The sequence below is a fragment of the Lepidochelys olivacea genome, assembly GCF_965140295.1.
Source record: "Lepidochelys olivacea isolate rLepOli2 genome assembly, chromosome: 11".
NCBI classification, from domain to species: domain Eukaryota; kingdom Metazoa; phylum Chordata; order Testudines; family Cheloniidae; genus Lepidochelys; species Lepidochelys olivacea.
Window position 1 is genome coordinate 39,330,319 of NC_140421.1, and position 24,300 is coordinate 39,354,618.

Consider the following 24,300-nt stretch of genomic DNA (forward strand, 5'->3'; position numbering starts at 1 on the left):
GTGCCGGCTCCCAGGCTATCGCGAGAGAGGCGCCGCTAGGAGGGGAGAGAGGGCGGGGGTCGGAAGCCCCAGAGCCGGGAGCCCGGCGCAGCCGTAGCGGCTCCAGCGTCCCGGGTTCCCAGTCCTCATCATGGCGGGGGCCGGTGCGAGCGGCCGGGAGAAGCGGGCCACGGCGGCGCGGCTGAAGGCGGCCCTGAGCGACGGCGGGGAGAGCGGGGCGGCGGCGGAGCTGCAGGCGTTGCTGGAGCGGGCGCTGGCCCCGGCCCCGGGCGGCGGGGAAGCGGCGGCCGAGGCGCTGGAGTGGTGCCGCTGCCTGCTGTCGGGCGGGGAGCCCTGGGAGGGCTTCGTGCAGGCGGTGCGGGCCTACGACCCGGCCACGCTGTGCGGCCTGGTCTGGACGGCCAACTTCGTGGCCTATCGCTGCCGGACGTGCGGCATCTCGCCCTGCATGAGCCTGTGCGCCGAGTGCTTCCACCAGGGCGAGCACGCCGGGCACGACTACAACATGTTCCGGAGCCAGGCAGGGGGCGCCTGCGACTGCGGCGACGGCAACGTCATGCGGGAGGCCGGGTGAGCCCCGGGGGGCGACCTGGCTGGGAGGGGAGTGGGCCGGGGGCGACGGGGCCTGTGGCTGGAGGCTGCGGGCTGGCACCTGCAGTCTCTGCCCTAGTGGGTGGGCCTAGGACTGCAGGTGCGTCGTTAGCCGGCCCCCAAGGGAAGAGGTGGCACAGCGGCTGGGAGTCGCTTTTTTGAGGGGAGGGTCAGGCGGGCGCGGTGATCTGCTGCTAGTATTTAAACGGAGGGCTCAGGCAGAAGTGTCATCCCTTAGCTTGTGATGGGCTCTGTGATTAAGGTGCGTGTGCCGCAAAGGGGAGGCCGGAGAACTGTGGGAATGTATTCATCTGTTTCCCCCTTTAAACCAAAATCCTTTCTCTCGCCCCGGAGGTAGGGAGTGCGAGGAAAGTAACCACGAAAATGGCTTTGTGGGTTCCACACTGATTGTGTATCTGTGTCAAAGTAAAAAGGTGCATTTTTTAACAACATTGTCAGCCCTGCAAAATTGATCAGAGAGTCAAGCTGGGTTGTTTTCTTCTCATGCCCCATACCATCATCAGCAATATGGATTTTGCAGGCTAAATTCTTCCTCCAGTGGCAACGAGTGCACAATTATACAGGGACAGTTGTACAAACCCATTGCTTTCTGGTCTTTCTCAGATGTAACCGTTACTGTACATGGAAGTTAGTAATGAGTCTGATAATGCACAAAAAGAAAGAAAATTCAGCTCCATGTTAGCTGCGTTCCTTGAACAGAACCAAACAAGACAAAAAATGTCAAAATATTTTGTCAGTATGTGTGATGAAATACACAGAGATCAGCTAAGAGTGCCATTTTGACATACTTTATTCTGAGATTATTTTACCCTTCAATTTGAATGCTGTTCATAACTTTTAAATCCTGGAGTCACTACCCTTATGTGAGTGGTGCGTGATTCACAGAACCCGGCTGGGCTCCAAGAAAAGTGAGTAGACTATCAAGGATCCTTCTTACTTTAACTAATGTGATTCAAGTTATAGTGTTGACCAGGCCTGGGTATACAGTCAGGGGCGGCTCTACCAATTTTGCGGCCCGAAGCAGTCGCCGCCTAATTGCCGCTGCCGCCATAGCTTGGATAGCTGGTGCCTGGAGCTGGCCCTGTATACAGTTATAAAAAGGGGAACGAGGTATGCCTTGTCAGAAAAGAAAGCAATCAGCCAAGCAGTAGTCAAACAATGGCTAATTTGTAGGTATGTCTTGATTATTGAGGAGATGAAAAAGATGGTAGTGGGGAAAGCATAATTAGAGGAAAAAAGTAAACAGCAATAACACTGCTTTTGGTTATTTAAATACAGAATGTGTACTGGCTGACTTCCAAAAGAATACCAATTGTTTAACCAGGTTACTCAGAGTAAATACAAGGTAGATAGTATTCGACAATGTTATCAAAACAGCCATCCAGTCCCTTTCTATACAATTTTCAGACATGGCATCTGACAGTAACTTATAGGAATGCAAGGAATGTTGTAGCCACTCTCGAGTGAACTCTCACAGAAAAATGATAGAAGACAAAAACACCATATCACCCTAGGATGAACATGTTGCACAAAGGACTCTGCAGTCACTCCCTATCTGACCTCACAGTCCTCGTCCTCACATGAAACCTGCACAACACCTTTAAAAGGAAAGCCTGGGAACTCTGTTAGACGCCAAAAATCATGGACTTAGTAAAGACAATAGATTTATGGTTCATTACAACAGTCTGTAACCCACTAACCTTCCTTTTTCCTATGACTGTAGAGGTGTTACAACTGCCCACTTCACCTTGAATGGTCTCTTGCAACATTATGTTAACTCCTTACTTGTTCTACCTTGAATTTTAGCTGTGGCACTCTGAGTACCTTTCCCAGACCTGAAGAAAAGCTCTGAATAAGCCCAAAAGCATGTCTCTTTCATCAACAGAAGTTGATCCAATAAAAGATATTACCTCACCCATGTTGTCTCAGGAATGTAAGGAAACGTTAAAAGTTTCCCTTTCTCTGTTTTACATCTTTATTCCTTTTTATTTAAATAAATTAATCAAAATCAGTGGTGGGCGGCCTGCGGGCCGCATGTGGCCCATCAGGGTAATCCACTGGTGGGCCGTGAGACAGTTTGTTTACATTGACCGTGTACATGCACGGCCTCTTGCAGCTCCCAGTGGCCGCGGTTCGGCACTTCCGGGCAATGGGAGCTGCAGGAAGCGGTGCAGGCTGCAGGGATGTGCTGGCTGCCACTTCTCGCACCTCCCATTGGCTAGGAACGGCGAACTGCAGCCACTGGGAGCTGTGAGGGGCCATGCCTGCGGATGGTCAATGTCAGCAAAATGTCTCGTGGTCTGCAATCAGATTATCCTGATGGGCTGCAGGTTGCCCACCACTGATCTAACTAATTTTGTTCCTCTATTTCCTTTCTTTCTGCATTCCAATTTAGGGTTTTTTCTTATCCTACCGTTTTTGATTTTTTGTTTTTGTTTTTAAGTTGTTTCCTGACTCATTCTTTTCCTATAATAATCTCCATTCACCTGCTCTATAACCTACAACTTTACTCAATAGTCTCTGCCTCTCTTATTATTTCTCTCTTGCTGCTCTTCTAGCCTGTCTCTTTCATCCCTCATTTTTTCCTTCTCCTGTTTTCTGTGAGCCCCTCCCTCTCTTCAGTTCCCATCAATCAGATGGGATGTCTTTCTCTTGCCTTGCCTTCATCTTAATTGAAGTATTAAAACCATGAGGTCAGTGGTCCAGCTGTTTTCTTGAGGCAGTCAGCTATCTCTACTGTTGGTGTCTCCAGTCTTCCTCTTCTGAGGCACTAAGGTGAGAGCACAAGTAACAGCTCCCCTTGGTAATGGGAGGCCAGAGAAAGAGAAGACTTGAATGGTATACCAATCAACAGTCCGTTTGTGACACACAGGGCAGGATTTTAGTGGGACATGGCCAAATTGAAAAACACATTTTCAGAATAGTTTTAAAGCAGTTTTTGGGTCAGTAACTTATCCTAAATTTCAGTTTTTATAATCAGTTTCCTATTTTAAAACTAATTCTCACCTGTGGGGAAATTGGTTTTATAAAGAAGAAAGAAAATTGTTGTTAAATCCACAGAGTAACCACATTAAAATATATATAACATTTCTCACCTGATTTTTCAGTTATAGCAATCTAAGGTGTTACCTATAATATTAGTTGATAGAAATAATAAAATGTAGACAAATGGGAAGGGGAAAGATGGATTGAGCTGTCATTGGTGGGGTAGGAGTAGGAACGATTGAAATTGTTGTGTGGGGCAGATCCCATTCTATGGGTATGGTCATTCCAGATAAAGCAATACAGTAGAACCTCAAAGTTACGAACACCAGAGTTATGAACTGACCAGTCAACCACACACCTCATTTGGAACTGGAAGTACACAATCAGACAACAGCAGAGATACATTCACACAAAAGCAAATGCAGTACAGAACTGTGTTAAATGTAAACTACTAAAATAAAGGCAAAGCAGCGTTTTTTTCTTCTCCATAGTAAAGTTTCAAAGCTGTAGTAAGTCAATATTCAGTTGTAAACTTTTGAAAGAACAACCATAACATTTTGTTCAGAGTTACAAACAACCTGCATTCCTGAGGTGTTTGTAATTCTGAGGTTCTACTGTCTTTGTTTTGATTTTTCTTGAAAAGTACAAGAACAATACTGTGAAAGTGAGCTTCAGTTTGCTAATAAATACATTACAAAGTGCATTTTGGTACTTAGAGATAGCCTGGTCTAAATATAAAATTTAATAAAATTATGAATATAAAATTTCCTCAGCTTAAGTAAAGATAGGATGATAAGCTGGTGCAGTTTACTGTACAGGGAAAAGCTAAACCAAAGTAAAACAGGTTTAAACTACTGTCAGAGTGTCCACATGCTAAGTTCCACTGGTTGAGCTGAATTGGTTTAACGTAGCACTTTTAGTAAAACTGGTACAATTTTGTGTGTATATTAGGTCATCGATACATAAGAAGTGCTGAGGTGTGCCAAGCTAAGATAGCAGCTTGGATTCATGCAATAGAAGTTGGGTTTCTAGCTTAACGTAAGGTCACTGCAGCCTAGGCTTCTATTAATAGCTGAGAGATTCAAATGTGGAACCTGCTTACAAACTTTGTCTGCCATCTGCTTTGCTCAGATAAAATTTTGTAGTTACTATCCATGAAAGACACAAGTATTGGTATTATGTTCCTCAGTTTTTGTGATTTGATCACCCATGTTCTGAACTTTTACTCAAGACATATTGACTTAGAAGAATGCTTTCTAATGCAGTCTTAGCAAAGTACATGATGATTTATTTATTGTAGTATAAATCTGTTTAGTTCACCATGTAGTGCACTGTCTCTTTAAGAGGGTTAATAAAAACCCAAATATAATAGGCTGTGGTGTGGGAAGGGTGTATATAAATGCTTCAGTAAGGCTTGTATTTAAGATTGTAGTCTATTTCTTGCAGCTACAACAATATACAATTTTATAATAGATGTCTGTAAACAAGGAAGCTTGCATCTAGCATATGATGGGGGGGCTAATTTAGCTACAACTAATCAGGAAAGAGATCTTGGAGTCATCGTGGATAGTTCTCTGAAGACGTCCACACAGTGTGCAGCGGCAGTCAAAAAAGCAAATGGGATGTTAGGAATCATTAAAAAAGGGATGGAGAATAAGACGGAGGCTATCTTATTGCCCTTATATAAATCCATGGTATGCCCACATCTTGAATACTGCTTACAGATGTGGTCTCCTCATCTCAAAAAAGATATACTGGCATCAGAAAAGGGCAACTAAAATGATTAGGGGTTTGGAATGGGTCCCATATGAGGAGAGATTAAAAAGACTAGGACTTTTCAGCTTGGAAAAGAGGAAACTAAGGGGGGATATGATAGAAGTATATAAAATCAGGAGTGGTCTGGAGAAAGTAAATAAGGAAAAGTTATTTACTTGTTCCCATAATATAAGAACTAGGGGCCACCAAATGAAATTAATGGGCAGCAGGTTTAAAACAAATAAAAGGAAGTTCTTCACACAGCGCACAGTCAACCTGTGGAACTCCTTGCCTGAGGAGGTTGTGAAGGCTAGGACTATAACAGGGTTTAAAAGAGAACTGGATACATTCATGGAGGTTAAGTCCATTAATGGCCATTAGCCAGGATGGGTAAAGCATGGTGTCCCTAACCTCTGTTTTTCAGAGGGTGGAGATGGATGGCAGGAGAGAGATCACTTGATCATTCCCTGTTAGAGTCACTCCCTCTGGGGCACCTGACATTGGTCACTGTTGGCAGACAGGATACTGGGCTGGATGGACCTTTGGTCTGACCCAATATGGCCATTCTTATGTTCTAGCACAGGGGTCGGCAACCTATGGTACGCGTGCCAAAGACGGCACGAGAGCCAATTTTTAATGTCTGCTGTCAGTGGGCCGGCAGCCGGGACCCTGGCTGGCAGGAGCCGGCAGACAGAACCCCAGACGGGCAGCGGGCTGAGCCGCTCAGCTCACTGCTGGTCTGGGGTCATGGCTGCTGGCCCCACTCAGCCCTCTTCCGGTCTGGGGTTCTGGCTGTTGGCCCCTTGCCAGCTGGGATCCCGGCCGCAGGCCCCGCTCAGCCCGCTGCCGGCCTAGGTGAACAGAACCCCAGGCCAGCAGCGGACTGAGCGGGCCGGCGGTGTAAGATCAGCATTTTAATTTAATTTTTAAATGAAGCTTCTTAAACATTTTGAAAACCTTGTTTACATACAACAATAGTTTAGTTATGTAATGTATATACTTAGAGAGAGCTTCTAAAAAACGTTAAAATGTATTATTGGCTCATGAAACCTTAAAGTGAATAAATGAAGACTTGGCACACCATTTCTAAAAGGTTGCCGACCCCTGTTCTAGCATGACATTTAGGTGCTGGTGTGTGAGTCAAGTAGCTTACTGAGTTTTGAGATGTTACAGAAAACGTTAGGTTAAAATTTATAAATTGCTGTACAAATCTTTCACATCCATGCCATTTTCAGCATTTCTGATCTCCTTTATTACATAATGTTGTCATAGCCACTGCATTTGTAGTTCTGATAATACATCTTGGACTTTAGAAATGATCTATACCAGGATTTGAAAATTTACTTGGACACCTACTTGTGAGAAGATTAACCCTGCTATCTAGAGCAAGATTTCCCAAACTTTTAAGAGCCAGCAACCTGCTTTCAGACTAAAATGTTTTATGACCCTCTCTCCTAAGACGTCTAACCATGAGCAAGTGAAATTTCATCAATGTATCAGAAATAACTAATGAAGTTTTGAAAAGAAAACTTTAATTATAAAAGATTTACAAGAGTTTAAATACACTCCCAACTAAGTGTTATGGATGAGCCTGTCTTGTTGATGAAAACTGTCCCATCTAAAGTTGAAGTGGCTGCGGTGGGGGAGACTTAGGTCCCTTTCAGTTGACAGGAGACTGGAGGGACTTTGTTTTTATTACTACCACTCAAGAGAATGCTGACTGTTAGATACAAGGATGGAAAATGGAATGAGAGCTTTCAAGGTTTTTGTTACTAAAACTGAGTCCCTCTTCTTCACAGAGCATCACTAAGAACTTATGAAATATGAGCTATAGAAAGTCAGTTGTGTTTGTTTGCTTGTTTTGTTTTGCAGTTGCCCAGTCAGTTTTGCCAAGTAAACAGCCTCTGATTTATGTGAAGGAAAGCAGTCTCTTTCTGCTTCTCTGGGTCATCAGAAAAATAGTTCTTCAAATGCTGACCTATGAGTTCCTGATAGTTCTTATCTAGGTCTTTTTAAGGCTTGGTCTACGCTACAGAGTTTGGTCGACGTAAGCTGCCTTACATCGACCTAACTCCGTAAGTGTCTACGCTAATATGTAGCTCCCACTGATGTAACTTGTCCACTACCCCGACTTAATAATTCCACCTCCATGAGTGGCGTAGTGCTTAGGTAGATGTAGTTAGGTCGATGCAGTGTCAAGGTAGACACTGCCTTACTTACATTGACTGTTGTAGAATATCTTCAAATTGAAAGGCAGCATTTTCCCATTACTTTTGAGAAGAAGAACTTCTAAGTTTTTTTGATGACTGTTTCTACTCTGACATGTATGGATAGAAAACTCACATTGTGCTCCTGAAGAGAAGAATTCAACTCATTTTGATCCCAAAGATGAGCAAGGTGAATTATGGAGCGTGTAAGTGAGATCATTCAGGAAAACTTGCTTTTCTGGCCTTAATTCTAAGAATAGCTAGCACTTTACCTTATGAAAGTCACCTCACTTAGGCATGAAAGAGGAGTTGCTGGTGAATAACACACAAAGAAAATTTTGCTATCTGCATTCTGGTCACTTTTCTCGTTTGGTTATCTGACAAGAAAATATATCTGAGACCACCACCTAAGAATGTGGGTGTTTTCTCAAGTTAATTGAAATATTATTGCTGCTGTGATTGTCTACAGGCAATTTTCATATTTTGCTTATGTTTTTTTTGGACTTGTGCCAGGATTTCTCACTTATGTTATCTTGTTTTACTGTGTTTGACCTGTACTTGGTCAGACATTTCATTTTGCTCTTGTTTAATTATAGGCAGGGGCTGGTAGCATTGAATATTATTGACGTTGCCTGACACTTTCCATGATAAGACCCTGTTTTCAGTTCCTTATAACATTGGCAAATTTTAACTGTTAAGGCTGAAATTTTCTATCCTTGGTGTCTGTCTCAGGCTGAATATTTTTTGGAAAATTTCAGCCAAAGTGGTTGAACTGTTTCTGAGATTGAAGCTAAGGAAAACAAAGTTGTTCATAGAATCGTAGAGGATTAGGGTTGGAAGAGACCTCAGAAGGTCATCTAGTTCAACCCGCTGCTCAAAGCAGGAACAACCCCAACTAAATCATCCCAGCCATGGCTTTGTGAAGCCGGGCCTTAAAAACCTCTAAGGATGGTGATTCCACTACCTCCCTAGGTAACTGGCCAATGGGAGCTCTGGGGGTGGCCCTTGCAGGTGCGGGCAGTGCACGGAGACACGCTGTCCCCCTCCCCCCAGGGGCACACACAGACGTGCCAGCAGCTGGCCGCTTCTGGAAGCGGTGTGGGGTCACGGCAGGCAGGCAAGCAGCCTGCCTGAGCCCTGCTGTGCTGCCAGCCAGGAGCCACCTGTGGTAAAGTCCTCGCGGCCAGAGCCTACAACTTACAACCCTTCCTGCACCCCTGCCCCAGGTCAGAATCCCCTCCTGCACCCAAACTCCCTCCCAGAGCTTGCACCCCCTCACCCTCTCCTGCACTCCAACCCTCTGCCCCAGCCTGGAGCCCCCTCCTGCACCCAAACTCCCTCACAGAAAGAAACTAATATAACAGCCTACTTCTTATCTTAGAACAGCTATTTTGAATTAACTTAACTATATTCTACATGTTTTAAGATTGAAATGTAACCACAGAACAGTTTTATGTTAATAGGCAAGATTAGTATAGCATTAATAGCCACATAAGAATGGCCATGCTGGGTCAGACCGAAGGTCCATCCAGCCCAGTATCCTGTCTATTGACAGTGGCCAATGCCAGGTGCCCCAGAGGGAGTGAACCTAGCAGATAATGATCAAGTGATCTCTCTCCTGCCATCCATCTTCACCGTCTGACAAACAGAGGCTAGTTTTTCCTGATGTCCAAGTTAACCCCCCCCTTGCTGCAATTTCAGCCCATTTCTTCTTGTTCCATCCTCAGAGGTTGAGAACTTTTTTTCCCCTTCCTCCTTGTAATAAACCTTTTATGTACTTGAAACTGTTATCAGGTCCCCCTTCAGTCTTCTCCAGACTAAACAAACCCAAATTTTTCAATCTTCTCTCATAGGTCATGTTTTCTAGACCTTTAATCATTTTTGTTGTTCTTCAGTGGACTTTCTCCAATTTGTCCACATCTTTCCTGAAATATGGTGCCCAGAATTGGACACTATACTCCAGTTGAGGCCTAATCAGCGTGGAGTAGAGTGGAAGAACTACTCCTTGTCTTGCTTACTACGCTTCTGCTACTACATCCCAAAATGATGATTGCCTTTTTTTTTTTTTTTAATACTATTCTCCAAAGCACGTACACCTCCTCCCAGCTTGGTGTAGTCTGCAAACTTATAAGTGTACTCTCTATGACATCATCTAAATCATTGATAAAGATGTTGAACAGAGCGGACCCAGAACTGATTCCCGTGGGACCCCACTAGTATGTGCTTCTAGCTTGATTGTGAACCATGGATAACTACTCTCTGAAACCTGTCTCTGAGAACAGTTTTCCAACCAATTATGCACGCACCTTATAGTAGCTCCATCTGAGTTGTATTTCCCCAGTTTGTTTATGAGAAGGTCATGCTAGATAGTATCAAAAGCCTTACTGAAGTCAAGATAATACCATATCTACTGCTTCCCCCCAGCCCCCATCCACAAGGCTTGTTATCCTGTCAAAGAAAGCTATTAGGTTGGTTTGACATGATTTGTTTTTGACAAATCCATGCTGACTGTTACTTATCACCTTATTATCTTTTAGGTATCTGAAAATTGATTGCTTAATTATTTAGTCCATTATCTTTCCAGGTATTGAAGTTAAGCTCACTGGTTTATAATTTTATAGGTTGTCCTCATTCCCCTTATTATAGATTGGCACTATGTTTGCCCTTTTCCAGGCCTCTGGAATCTTTCTCATCTTCCATGACTTTTTGAATAATCGCGAATGGCTCAGATATCTCCTCAGTCAGCTCCTTGAGTATTTTAGGATGTATTTCATCAGGCCTTGGTGACTTGAAGACTTCTAACTTGTCTAAGGCTATGTCTACACTAGAGCCCTTACAGCGCATTAACTGTGCTGCTGCAGCTGCACTGTTTTGAGGCCTCCCGTGTAGCTGCTCTATGCTGATGGGAGAGAGCTCTCCTGTCAGCATAATTAAGCCAGCCCCAACGAGTGTTGAATTCTTCTCTTCAGGGGCACAGTATGAGTTTTCTATCCATGCATGACAGGGTAGAAACAGCCGTTTAAAAAAAAAACAACCTTGAATTTAGTCTTCTCAAAAGTAATGGGGAAAATTTAGAGTAGCTTCAAATTGTTTCTAACTTTGAGGCAAATGAAGAACATAAAAATGGCCACCCTGGGTTAGACCAGTGGGCCATCTAGCCCAGTATGTTGCCTTCCGATGCTGGCCAATGCCAGATGCTTCCGAGGGAATGAACAGAAAAGGCCAATTATCAAGTGATCCATCCCTTGTCATCCACTCCCAGCTTGTGCAATTAGATGCTTAGGACATCCAGAGCATGGGGTTGCATCCCTGATCATCTTGGCTAATAATCACTGGTGGACCTTGTGGCACTATGACCCCATATTCTTCATAGAGATAGTATGATATGATTATGGCATAACTATGATGTATTTTATATAAGAACGGGCATGTGACATATCATTGGAAAGGTTATAATTTACTGAATATGATTATCCTATTTGTATGCGTGTAACATTTTTGTATCTGAAGTTAGGAATATTGTCTATGCATCAATTACAAATGTGTTTACACCTGAGGAACGCCCACTAGACAGAATACAATCAGTCTAGATGGCTGTTTGGGAGGGGTCACAAGGTCTTTGAAGATGCTAATCTCCCACCAGGGAGCCTTCCTGGGGATGCTGCAAACAGCCTCTGAGCGCAGGTCTTCACTAGCAGTGTGGCTCGTGTAGGTGTAACATAGTGCTGGGAGAGAGCTCTCTCAGTGCTCTAAAAAACCCACCTCCACAAGGGGAATAGCTACATTGGCACTTTACAGGACTGAAACTTGCAGCGCTCGGGAGGGGCTGTGTGTGTTTTTTCACTCCCCTGAGTGAGAAGGTTTCAGCACTGGAAAGTGCCAGTATAGACAAGCCCTGAGATATGGCTGCAGGGACATGTGACCAAGTCACCTGGTACTGGTACTGGACTCTATGATAATACTAGTGTCTTTCCAGTGACTGGGGGTGGGAATCAAACTGGGAGACAAAGGATTCCCACCATATGAAAAAACGAAGGCAGGAGAGTGACATCATCGTGGTTCGTTCTTCACTGACTCTCCGCCCAACAAGGAAGACTGCTGGAAACAACTGAAAAACAAAAGGAATGAACTAGGGGGAAGGACTGAATCCAGGCTAGAGGGTTGTCTAGCCTGTGAATGGAATATCTGGAGTTTTAAGTTGCAAGCAAGTGCAGTTTGCCTTCAAGACTCTCTGCAAACTGCCTAGAACAACATTTAGGGTGAGAATTTGCTGCTCATATCCAATTTTGTTTTTATTTTATTTGATAGGTAATCTGCTTTGATCTGTTTGCTATCCTTTATACTCACTTAGATTTTATCTTTTGTAGTTAATACATTTTTTTTTGTCTAAAACCAGTGTGTGTAGAAATCATAATGTGGGGCAAAAAGCTGTGTATATCCCTCTCCACGTTGAGGGAGAGGGCAAATTTCATGAGTTTACACTGTACAGTTCTCTGAGCAGTGCAAGACGGTACAATTTTGGGTTTACCCTCTAGAGCAGGGGCGGGCAAACTTTTTGGCCTAAGGGCCACATTGGGCTTCCAAAATTGTATGGAAGGCCGGTTAGGGGAGGCTGTGTCTCCCCAAACAGCCAGGCGTGGCCCGGACCCCGCCTCCTATCTGACCTCCCCACTTCTCACCCCCTGACGGCTCCCCTGGGATTCTTGCCCCATCCAACCCCCGCTGTTCCCTGCCCTCTGAGGGCCCCCGCGGGACTCATGCCCCATCCACCACTCCCTGTCTCCTGACTGCTCCCTGCTGCCCCATCCAACCCCTCCTCTCATTCCTGACTGCCCCCCCCCCCCGGGACCCCTGTCCTATCCAGTCCCCCGCCCTCTGACCGCCCCGACCCCTATCCACACCCCTGACCACTGCCCCCGAACTCTCCTGCCCTCTATTCAACCCCCCCACCCCCTTACCGCACTGCCTGGAGCACCAGTGGCTGGCGGCACTACAGCCGTGCTGCCCAGAGCACTGGGTCAGGCCGCAGCTCTGCAACTGTGCTGCCCGGCCGCCTAGAGCATTGCGCTGGTGGCATGGCGCGCTGCAGGGGAGGGGCTGGGAGCTCAGGGGCCGGGTAGGAGGGTCCCGTGGGCTGGATGTGGCCCGCGGACCGTAGTTTGCCCACCTCTGCTCTACAGGGGAGTGTGCACTTGAGTACTGGGCAATTCCCATGCAGAGCTGGTTTCAGTGTCTGTGTTTCTGCCACTGGGTGCGTCCCTACCTGTGTGCCGGTGAAAGCGTGAGTCTGCTGCTTGTGTCAGCATTACAGGGTGAAAGAGAGCCCAGGCTGGTGGGTCAGGCAGGTTCAGTGGTACCCTAGTTCCAAGTGGCAGCCTGAAGGGGAGGAACCTATCACAGACCAATCCTCCATTAACTTATCTAATTCTTTTTTGAACCCAGCTATACTTTTGGCCTTCAAAACATCCCCTGGCAACGAGTTCCACAGGTTGATTGTGCGTTATGTGAAGTAGTACTCCCTTTCGTTTTAAACCTGCTTCTTATTAAGTTCATTGGGTGACTCTTGGTTCTTGTGTTATGCAAAGGAGTAAATAACAAATCCTTATTCACTTTCTCCACGCCATTCATGATTTTGTAGACCTCTATCATATTTCATCTTTATCGTCTTTTCCAAGCTGAACAATCTCAGTTTTTTAAATCTTTCCTCATCATTTTTGTTGACCTTCTCTGTATCTTTTCCAAATTTAATATTTTTTTTAAATGGGGTGACCAGAACTGGATGCAGTATTCAAAGTGTGGGTGTACCGTGGAGTGTTATATGGTCATTATGATATTTACTGTCTTATTATCTCTCCGTTTCCTAATGGTTCCTACATGGTTAGCTTTTTTGACTGCTGCTGCACATTGAGTACATGTTTTCAGAGAACTATCCAGGAGATAATGCTATATAATACTTAGTCCTGCCAGGAGTGCTGGGGACTGGATGATGTGGCTTCCTGTGGTCCCTTCCAGTCCTGTGATTCTGTGAGACTGCCAATATCTTTTTCTTAAGTGTAACAGATAATTTAGACCCCATCATTTTGTGTATATATACTTGGGATTATGTTTTCCCGTGCGCATTACTTTGCATTTGTCAACACTGAATTTCATCTGCCATTTTGGTTTCCAGTTGATCTCACAAAACTGAGCCCTTTTAACTCTTTGCAATCTGCTGTGGACTTAACTATCTTGAGTAATTTTATATCATCAACAAACTTTTCCACCTGATTTTTTGCCCCCTTTTCCAGACCATTTATGAATATTTTGAGCAGTGTTTGTCCCAGTACAGCTCTCTGGGGGACACCACTATTCACCTCTCTCCATTGTGAAAACTGTCCATTTATTCTTACTGTTTGTTTCCCGTCTTTTAATGTGTTACTGATCCATGAGGTGACCTTCCCTCTTATCCCATGACTGCTTACTTTGCGTAAGAGCCTTTGGTGAGGGACCTTGTCAAAGGCTTTCTGAAAGTCCAAGTACACTATATCCATTGGCTCACCTTTGTCCACATGCTTGTTGACACACTCAGAGAATTCTAATAGATCAGTGAGGCATGACTTCTCTTTACAAAAATTGTGTTGACTCTCCCCCAACAAATCGTGTTCATCTTTATGTCTTTACTATAGTTTCAATCAATTTGAATTTAGGCTTACCTGCCTATAATTGCCAAGATCGCTTCTGGAGACTTTTAAAAAAATTGGCGTTATAGCTATCCTCCAGTCATCTGGTACAGAGGCTGATTTATGTGATAGGTTACCTACCACAGTTAGTAGTTCTGCAATTTCATATTTAAGTTCCTTCAGAACTCTTGACTGACAGCTGAGTGTTGCTCTGCTTGATCTCACTCACTCTGGCCCCAGCCTGTCTTGTTGTTGTTGTCCAACAGACAGGAAACCTGACACGTTTACTTGCCCAGTTAGCTCTTTTATTTGTCCCAGGCTTTTGGGCAGTAGGATTTTCCAAATCTGAACCAATGTCGTAGATAAATACAAAAATTTGAGAATTCACTGGATGTCCTTTAATGAATTGTCATTGCTTTAACATCTCATAAAATACTTGTCTGAGAATTGTTAGCATTTGTTAGCAAGTATTTTGCTATGTATGAAACAATGGAAACTAGGGCCAGTGTTCTTATCTGTCATTGCCTTGGCAATATCTAAGCAGATTGCATTACACCACTCCCATTGAAAATGAAAATCTTGATCCTCTTGAAATATAAGAATTCTCTTACTGTGATTCCTGATATAGCTTTATCAAAGAACAAGCCTTCTTCAATAGAACCATCATAAACATGCTTCACAAATTATAGAAGCTGTGCTGGAGGACGTATCAAGCTGAATTGCTAAATGTTCACTTTTTCTGCATTTTGAAAGTAGCTGCTCTGACTTCCTCAGTCATGTCACTGATATGTTGCAAAATGATGTTATTTGTCAGAATCACTGTTTTCAACTTGGTAGTTGATTTAGGCTTCGTAATCCTTGAAACTATAATGAATTGGGACGGACAAGATTTTCTGTAGAGGTGTGCACTTTTCATGATTGTGCAATTTGCAGAAACACCTTCTACCTTTATAACATCTTTGAAGGCCGTTTATCTGTATGTTGTCAGTTTGAATAATCCAAATCATGTTGATTTCATTTTTTTTTTAAGGTTTTGAGTCCCTCCCCTCTGCAATTTTGTTTCCCCTGGGGAAATGACAGTTGTAAACAGTGACCAAACCGCTTTCTTCAAGCAAAGTATTATTGATTAGAACAAACGCATTTTAGAGAAAACGTATCTTAAAACCCATAAAATATGCTACATGCAAGTCTCTCCTACAAAGTGCTTAACCGTCTTTCATGTGGGGATCCTAATAGGATTAGCTCTAGATCAGAGGTGGGCAAACTACGGCCCGCGGGACTGTCCTACCCGGCTCCTGAGCTCCTGGCCCGGGAGGCTAGCCCCCGGCCCCTCCCACACTGTCCCCCCTCTCCTGCAGCCATGCCGCAGCACGGGCAGCACTCTGGGCGGCGGGGCTGCCTGCTCATGCAGGGCAGCACGGCAGCGTGTCTGGCTCCAGCCGGGCAGCGCAGTGGCCAGGCATGCTGCTCTGAGCGGCATGGTAAGGGGGCTGGGGGGTTGGATAAGGAGCAGGGGGTCCCAGGAGGCAGTCAGGGGGCGGTTGGATGGGGAGGAGGTTTGGGGGGGTTCAGTCAGGGGATGGGGAGCGGGTGCGGGGGTTAGATAGGGGATGGGGTCCCGAGAGGGGGTGGTGGGGGGACAAGGACCGGGGCGGGGGTTGGATGGGTCGAGGGTTCTGAGGGGGGCAGTCGGGGTGGGAAGTGGTAGGGGGCGGGGGCCAGGCTGTTTGGGGAGGCACAGCTTTCCCTACCTGGTCCTCCATATAGTTTTGCACCCCGATGTGGCCCTCAGGCCAAAAAGTTTGCCCACCCCTGCTCTAGATTCTTACTCAGAGCTTCTGTGTCTACTTGTCTCCCTATCAGAGCTCACTGACACGCTCTGGATGGTCCTTAGTGACTCTCCCCATCCCTCCCATATTTTGTAGAGATCAAGAGACTTTTAAATTGTTTATAGCCCTCTAGCTTCTCACTCTGCCAAAACAGCTGTGTCACTTCAGCCTCCGGCCTGGAAGGATGCCACTGTCTTTCAAATGTGTGCTTGTGTGTTCTTATCTGGAAAACCATTGTGTTGCCTTCCTGTAAAGATCCCATTGAATTTGTGCATTATAGGTGTATAATAAACATTGTTACTCCCAATATTTAATAACTTCCTGTTGGAATTAATAATATTTGAAATTATTGATATAGGAAACCACCAAACACAAGTTTAATAATAAATTCCTTTATTAAATCCAAGGACCAAATGGTGTTTATACAATTGCTCTAAACATGTCTAGCATCCTAAAAATAAGCACTCACTACATCCAATACAGTAACAAAACATTTATTAGTATTTGATCAAGATACAAGCCAAACCCAGAGTACTTAGGCCTATACTGATCAGCTCCAACGTGGTCAGGAAGGTAACAGCAATGAACCCATTAAGAGTTTACCTTTTATACCCTTTAACAAACAAATGATAACATTGCCAATTACTTGAGCTAAAAACCAGTTTGAGACAGTATGCTCTTATTTCCAGTTTTAATCCAGATAAGATTTACAACCTCCTCTTTTCCCAGTCTTTCCTCTCCTACTTCTTGCTGACCAACACTGTTTTCCATTGCACCTGAGTTCAAATAGGCTTTAATGCTAGTGTGTAGGTTAAGAAAGGCCTTGTTGGCTCATTTTAAGACGGATTCTCTTAGTAGTGACTGCAGATGGTTTTATTTAAAACAATCAGTCAGAGGCCTTTAAACTTCCCCTTATCTCATTAGTTATTCTTTGAACCAGACATCCTCCTTACTTCATTTCTTCTGGCCTAATAACTCATTATTTTCAAGGCCTTTCCTTAGAACACCGATATACAGTTAAAGCTTTTTTGTTTGGCATGTTGGGGAATGGGGGGCTGGACGGGGGATCCGGTAAGTGACAAATTCCGGTTAACTAAGAGGGAAGGGAGTTCGGGTGCAAGAGGAAGTGCAGGGCTGGGGCTTGGGGCACGGGAGGGGGTGTGGGATCTGGGAGGGAGTTTGAGTGTGGGAGGGGGCTTGGGGCAGGGGTTGGGGAGGTGTGGCAGGCAGCTCTGCGTGGTGTTCCCGTCCTGCCCCGAGCCCTGGCTCCACAGCTCCTGCAGGCGGAGGCAGCCGCATCTTCGAATAGGAGCAGCAGAGACAAGTTGCCTCTTGTGGGGAGCCGCCCAAGGTGAGCTCTGCCCGGATCCGGCACCCTGCACCCCCTCCTGTGCTGCAAGCCCGGACTCCCTCCAGAGCCCGCACCCCCTCCCACACTCTGAACCCCTTGTGGCCGTTCCTCCGCCTAGGAGCAGCAGGGACATGTCACCGCTTCCGGGGAGCCACGCAAAGCCAGATAAGGAGCCTGCCGGCCCCGTTCCAACCGGACTATAAACCGGAGTTTCTATGAAGATTAGAAATGCTGGTTTATAGAGCTTTCTGGTTGGTACAAGGACGGATAATACAGCTTTTACTGTATTTCCTTAATCAAACTTAAAATAACTCATATTCTTTAATTTCATATTTGTCTTACACTTCCCCTTGTTGAACAGGTCACATACAGTGTTCATAACCTTATTACATACCAACTCCACATTTATCAGAGGACTTAATATATGTATTTAATGAAGCTGATATTATTTCTTACATAAAGAAAATCCAGGCATACACACACCAATACAGGTATTCTACTGATTTAGTTGGAGAGTCTGTAGCAGGGTGCTGCATGTGCTCTCATCATGTACTAGCCTAGGTTGAAATGCTAGCTGGGATTTTCAGGTTCCAAAAATGTGGTGGCCTTAAAGTGTCACAGAGCTATGGGGCTTACATGGTATGTTAATTTTTTATCACTTCTTGAATTATTTTTTATAGGGTCGTGACCCAAAGTTCAGGAAATCTTGAAAAAGAGGCTGATACAAAAAGGGGGAGGAGGGGGGCCTGGTGACAAGACTAACACTATACCTCCAGTCCTAATTTTAGGTGAGGGAAGGCCTCCAGGATGCTCTTCCTCACACCTGCTTATATTAGCTTCTGGTTAGTAGGCATCAATTTTGAAATTCCCTTACTGCTTGTAAAGGAGGAGATGCTTTATGTCTCTCTTCCATAAACCTCCTCCTGAGCATTGCTCTTCCAGTCTTTACTTCATGGTCACGGTTCTTTTATAATTCTAATACCTTTACTTTTGCTCCATAGCTTTCTCAATTAGTAGCAGAGTGAAACAGATTCTGGTCAGTTTTGTGGTTTCCTGGAGAGTCCTGAATAGCAGAAATGAACCTTATCAGATATGTCAGTTTCATCCCCCTGCCTTTTGAGAAAGCTGTGAACAACAGCACAGGTACAGGAGTAGGCATTCTCCAGACTCGGAAGTCAACATTGCGTTGGTTCACTCTTGGAAGGTTATCTTTGCATCTGAGGACTAGAAACTTAACTATTTTAAAAATGACAGCTTAAATTCTGCAGAAATTGATGGCTTACTGTACTCTCTTCTCTAGGGTGGATTTGCTGCTTGCCACCAGTGATTGGGCAAAGGGACTTATTCAAGCCTATACAAAGCACAGTTAGTATAGCATCCTAATTTACCAATATAACATCTTCCACTTCTGATGTAAAAAGATGTATCTAGTGCTGAAGAATTAAGAGTAGTTGTCATAAAGTTAAACAGTGACCTGTAAAACATGCAAAGACATTTTGAACAGCTATACAGAGAATGCTATAGACTAAAGGAAATGGGGGGAAATGCAGTTTACAAGAACTCTCAGGAAGTATTGAGGCAGTTAAATGCAGAAAATGTATGAATTTATTACCTATATAGGGAAGATGTGCATGAAAAACCAAATTATGCTGTGTAAAAGCTTTTTGAAATTAAGTGCTTAAGAGAATTTCATAGTTGGCACAACATACAAACTCCTTTTTTAAGCTAGTGCTTAGTTGTTATTTGCAACTTGTCAAACTATTCAGTACAAAAAGTACTTTGATTAGTTTCCAGTATAGCATCTTGTTAACAGTGCAATAAACAGAATGGAATTTTGTTATGTTTATAAGGTTTATTTTTGCATTAAAAGGCAGTCCATTTAAAACATCACGCTATTTTACTTTATTATATGGAACACCTAACGTTACTAAAACTAAGATAAAATAAATGTTTACTCTGTTTTTCTGTTTCATTTACTCTGTGCTCGTGGCTAGTGCAAATTCAGTTTGAGTAGTTTGTTTCCCCCACTTGTTTGTGTGGGTCTTTTATGCAGAACATATAAATAATCCTTATTTATTTAATTTCTGGTAGTGCTCAAAAGCTGTAATCAGGAACAGGGCCCATTGTGCTAGGTGTTGTACAACGCACTGGAAAACATGGTGCTGTTCCTAGCATGTTTATAATCTAATTTGAAACAAGTACATGTGACAAACACTAGGAGGGGAGGGAAGATGAAGGTAAAATAATAACTAGATTACTTAACTGCATGATTGTATGTCTGGCTTTGTGGAATGAAGCTGAAACTGGAGACAGTGCAATGCAGTGAGGAGGGCTGCAGTGATAAGAATGTCCAGGACTTGCGAAGGTGTGTCCTGGCTTTGGCTGCAGCTGCTGCTGTGTGTACTGGGGAGTTTAAAGACTTGTCCCTAGCAGACTAGTAGACAAGTTGGCTTAAAAGGCTTCATGATGGACCTGTGCTACCATGGTCCACCTGTGGTGGGGAGAGACTGGACAGGCCCTGCACTTGCCCTAGCTCCCTATTCTATATATTTTTGCTGCTCTGGCAGTTAGGGAAACTGGAGTCTTTGAAGCTCCTCCACCAACTGTCCAGAAGAGAATGCAGAGGAAATTGCCTGATTGTGGTGGGGGTGGAGAGGGGATTTGTTGGGACTTTAATGTGATTTGTAAAACTACCACAATTGTGGAGACTTGGGCAGGTGTCCTGCCTGAAATTGCTTTTGACACTTTTTTTTTAAATTGACAAGGAAAAGTCAAAGACAAAAAAGGCAGGGTAATATGAAAGGTTGTGAAATCAAATGATCAAGTCAAAAAATCCTAAAGTTAAGGTTTCTGATGAAATGTTAACATGATCATGTTGATGATACATAGTATCTCTTGTTCCTATTTTATTTTTTAAAGGTGAACTTTCATACACTAATTGCTATTGCATACCATAAACTGTATTAGGTGTGAAACATGGCAGAGGGAATTGCAGGGAAAAATCTCGATATATTGTGATTATAAATCTGAGAAAACATTGTAACTGAGGTTGCATGGCATTTCCATGGTAAACCTCTGTTTTCGTTAATTGTAACTTTCTCAAAAATTCTTTCAGCAGAAGCTTTACATGCTTGGTCTTAGCTCAAGGATGTTTCCGGAAAAGGTATTTGAAGGCGTAGTGCAAAGATGAACCTCAACAAGTTACTGGTGAAGGGAATAGGGACAGGGAAGGACAACAGCGTTTCCCTTTGTCTTTGGGTTTGTAATAAAAAAAACCAAACCAAACCCCCTACCGTCAATTAAATGTCTCCAATAAAATGGGATTTCCACAGCTCTGACTAATGAAATGGCTCTTCCTAACATACTCACATTCTCAAATATGATTATCAGAGAATTTATAGAAGTAAAATATTCACAAAGGAAATATCATGCAGCATAAGACACATAAAAAGTAATATACTTTCCTATCTAAAAAGACATTATTTGTAGTACTAGAGTGTTTTGTAATAATAGAAACTAGACCTGGAAATGACCTATTAGTTAGCTAGTCTCTCAATTTTCCAGTACAGAATTTTACTTTTCAGTGTGTTTTCTGTTGCCTCACTATGGCGGAAGATGCCGTAAAATATATATTTGTATATGTTGTCTACCTTAGAGGCTACTTCTTCTCTAATGCCTTATTACAGCACTTGAGACGACTAGCTGCAGTATTCTTGTCAGGTCCAGACACTGGAACTCTTGGACTAGTGGCAGGTCCAGGATGTGGAATATACTCCCTTTCCTAGTGTATCAGAATACAGTTTTGATTGTCTTCAGGGTGTTTTGAAATGTTTGACTATTTAGTCAGGCATTTGCTTAACTGATGCTCCAGCCACGGGGCTCTTACAGTAATATTGGAGAATGATTATGGAATAGCCTAGTCTTCTGTTTTCCCAGTGAATCTAGTGTACATGTAACCCACTGGTGAGTTTCAGAGTAGCAGCCGTGTTAGTCTGTATTCGCAAAAAGAAAAGGAGTACTTGTGGCACCTTAGAGACTAACCAATTTATTTGAGCATAAGCTTTCGTGAGCTACAGTTCACTTCATTGGATGCATTCAGTGGAAAAAACTGAATGCATCCAGTGAAGTGAGCTGTAGCTCACGAAAGCTTATGCTCAAATAAATTGGTTAGTCTCTAAGGTGCCACAAGTACTCCTTTTCCATTGGTGAGTATTATAGGTCCACCTCTGTGTTAATTAAAAGAAGGTATGAATAGTTGCAGAGCCCTGGCTCTAGCCGTAGAAGCTCGTGCTTTTAGTCTTTAGGTTCCTGGTTCAGTTTACATGGTGTCTGCCAAGGCACACATTTAAAAAAAAAAAAAAAAAAAAAAGTGATCCCGTGACAGGTCAGGAGATCTGTGAATAGTGAATAGGATCAGTATTTCAGCATTTGAAATACCAGATGGTGGTAGAACAAGCTTTCTGGAACATGGGTAAGAGAAATGTCTTGCAGTCAGCACTATAAACCCAAAGCCTTCTTTAACTTGTTTTATTTTGAAACCAGGCTCATGTGTTTAATTTGCTTTCTAGATTATCTTAGATTAGATCCAGTCTTGGTCCTGATTTTTAAAGATAACAATGGACTGGACTAGATGCAGGGGTGAAAGTAAGTCTAGGGACTTACCGGTACGGGGCTGGGCTGGGGCTGGCTTTGGCCTCTGGAAGGGGCAGGGCCTTGGGCAGAAGGGGCGGGGCTGGGGGAGGTTAGAGCCAGCCTTGGCCCACCCTGTACCGGCAAGTGCCTCCTTCCCTCTCCCTAGGGTAACAGCGGCAGCCAGGGACTCTGGCAGCGGTTTAAAGGGCCCTGGGTGGTAGCGGTGGCCAGAGCCCTGGGCCCTTTAAATCATCCCTAGAGCCCCACCGCCGCTTCCCCAGGGCTCCATCAGCAGGGCTCCGGGGATGTGGCTCCTGCTGCCACTACTGCCCCGGGCCCTTTAAATTGTCCCCAGAGCTTGCCGGAGCCCTGGGGAAGCGGCGGCAGGGCTGTGGGGACGATTTAAAGGGCCCAGGGCTCAGCCGCTGCTATCGCCCCGGGCCCTTTAAATCGCCGCCCCAGCCCTGCCGCTGCCCAATGGCTCCAGCAGCGGGGCTCTGGCTGCTGCTGGGAGCCACAGGCCCTTTAAATTGCACCTGGGGAAGCCGATCCACCCCAGTATGGCGGACTGGCTCTTGCCGGTATGCCGTACCGGGGCGTACCAGCTTACTTTCACCTCTGACTAGATGTAACTAAGGACCACTCCTCTCTGGAGCAAGGACCTATTGTGATCTTCACTGTCTGATGTTTTCCTGCTGTTATTTAAGATGTTAATCTTAAATTATAAAGCAGAGTATCAAACACCTGGACTGGGGGCTGGGTCCATCTTGCATTTTATGTTTATGTGCCTATCTGGCATATTCAGACTGCAGAATCTAAGCTTTCTTTTGATAAAAGGGCAAGTTTGTGGTCCCCAGGAGTGCAAAGATAACCTTGAAAACATGAACTGAGTGTAAACTGGTGTGGTGTGGTCTTTGGGCTTGTCTACACTTAAAATGCTGCAGTGGTGCAGTTGACATGATGCAGCTCCACCACCATAATGCTTCAGCGAAGACCCTGGGTTCTCAAACTGGGGGTCGTGATCCATCAGGGGATCATTGAGGTTATCATGTGGGGGTTGCGAGCTGCCAGCCTCTACCCCAAACCTCACTTCACCTCCAGCATTTATAATAGTGTTAAATATAAAAGTGTGTTTTTTTAATTTATAAGAGGGTCACACTCAGAGGCTTGCTGGATGCAAGGGGTCACCAATACAAAATTTTGAGAATCACTGGTGAAGATGCTACCTATGCTGACAGGAGAGCTTTTCTCCTTGGCATAGGTGATCGACTTTCCTGAGAGGCGGTAGCTATGTCGATCGGAGGAACCCTCCTGTTGACATGGTGCTGTCTATACTGGGAGTTAGATCAATATAACTGCGTTGTTCAGGATTGTGGCTTGCTCCTGTAGACCAAGCCTCACTGAATCTACAGACAGCTTGAAATAATGGCTCTGAGAGTATGATTTCCCCTGCCCCCATTATTCTCTTTGGAGTGGTAACTCTAAAGACTAATGTTTACACTCTAAATGTCAGCATTAGCTGTTTAATTGCTCAGCAGATGGGATGAAGGAAGGGGTAGGAGTAAAACTCAGGAGGTGGAAATTGAGAAGGGAAGGAAATGTGTGTGTGGGGGGGGAAGGATAGATACAAAGAGAAGTGGGAGAGGTTTCAGAGTGGGAGCCGTGTTAGTCTGTATCAGCAAAAAAGACTGAGGAGTACTTTGTGGCACCTTAGAGACTAACCAATTTATTTGGGCATAAGCTTTCGTGGGCTAAAATCATCGGATGCATGGAGTGGAAAATACAGTCGGAAGATATATAAATCTACACACACGCACACACACGCACAGAAAACATGAAAAAATGGGTGTTGCCATACAAGCTGTAATGAGACCAATCAATTAAGGTGGGCTATTATCGGCAGGAGAAAAAAAACCCCTTTTGTTGTGATAATTAGGATGACCCATTTCAAACAGTTGACAGGAAGGTGTGAGTGGGAGAGAAAGTGCAGAAAGGAAGAGAGACAAAAGGCAGCATATTTTCCATTAATGCTGAGTGTGACAATAACATAGTTTAGTTACTACTTAATGGCTGTATTTTACTCCTGATCATTGTTCAAAGCTCTTATTGACACTGTGGACTGAGGAGTCCATGAACCACAGATATGGAATGTGTATCTTTCTACAGAATGATTTTGGCACACATGCTGTAAGGCTCGGGCCTGGTTATCTGGAAAGTAATCCATGTCTGGATCTCCCTCAGTTTAAGAAGGAGGGGAGACTGCTGAGATT

General features: G+C 44.3%; 1 protein-coding gene across 3 annotated transcripts in view; it reads left to right on the forward strand.

Annotated features, from left to right (window-relative positions):
- Positions 1–19: 19 nt before the first annotated feature.
- UBR3 (ubiquitin protein ligase E3 component n-recognin 3) overlaps positions 20–24,300 on the forward strand; it is a 215,164-nt gene continuing 190,883 nt past the window's right edge. For all 3 annotated transcript variants that reach the window (XM_084642586.1, XM_084642587.1, XM_084642588.1), the window contains exon 1: positions 20–570. In XM_084642586.1, coding sequence (XP_084498712.1) covers positions 131–570 — 440 coding nt within the window. In that variant the 5' untranslated portion in view covers positions 20–130. The remainder of the gene's footprint in view (positions 571–24,300) is intronic.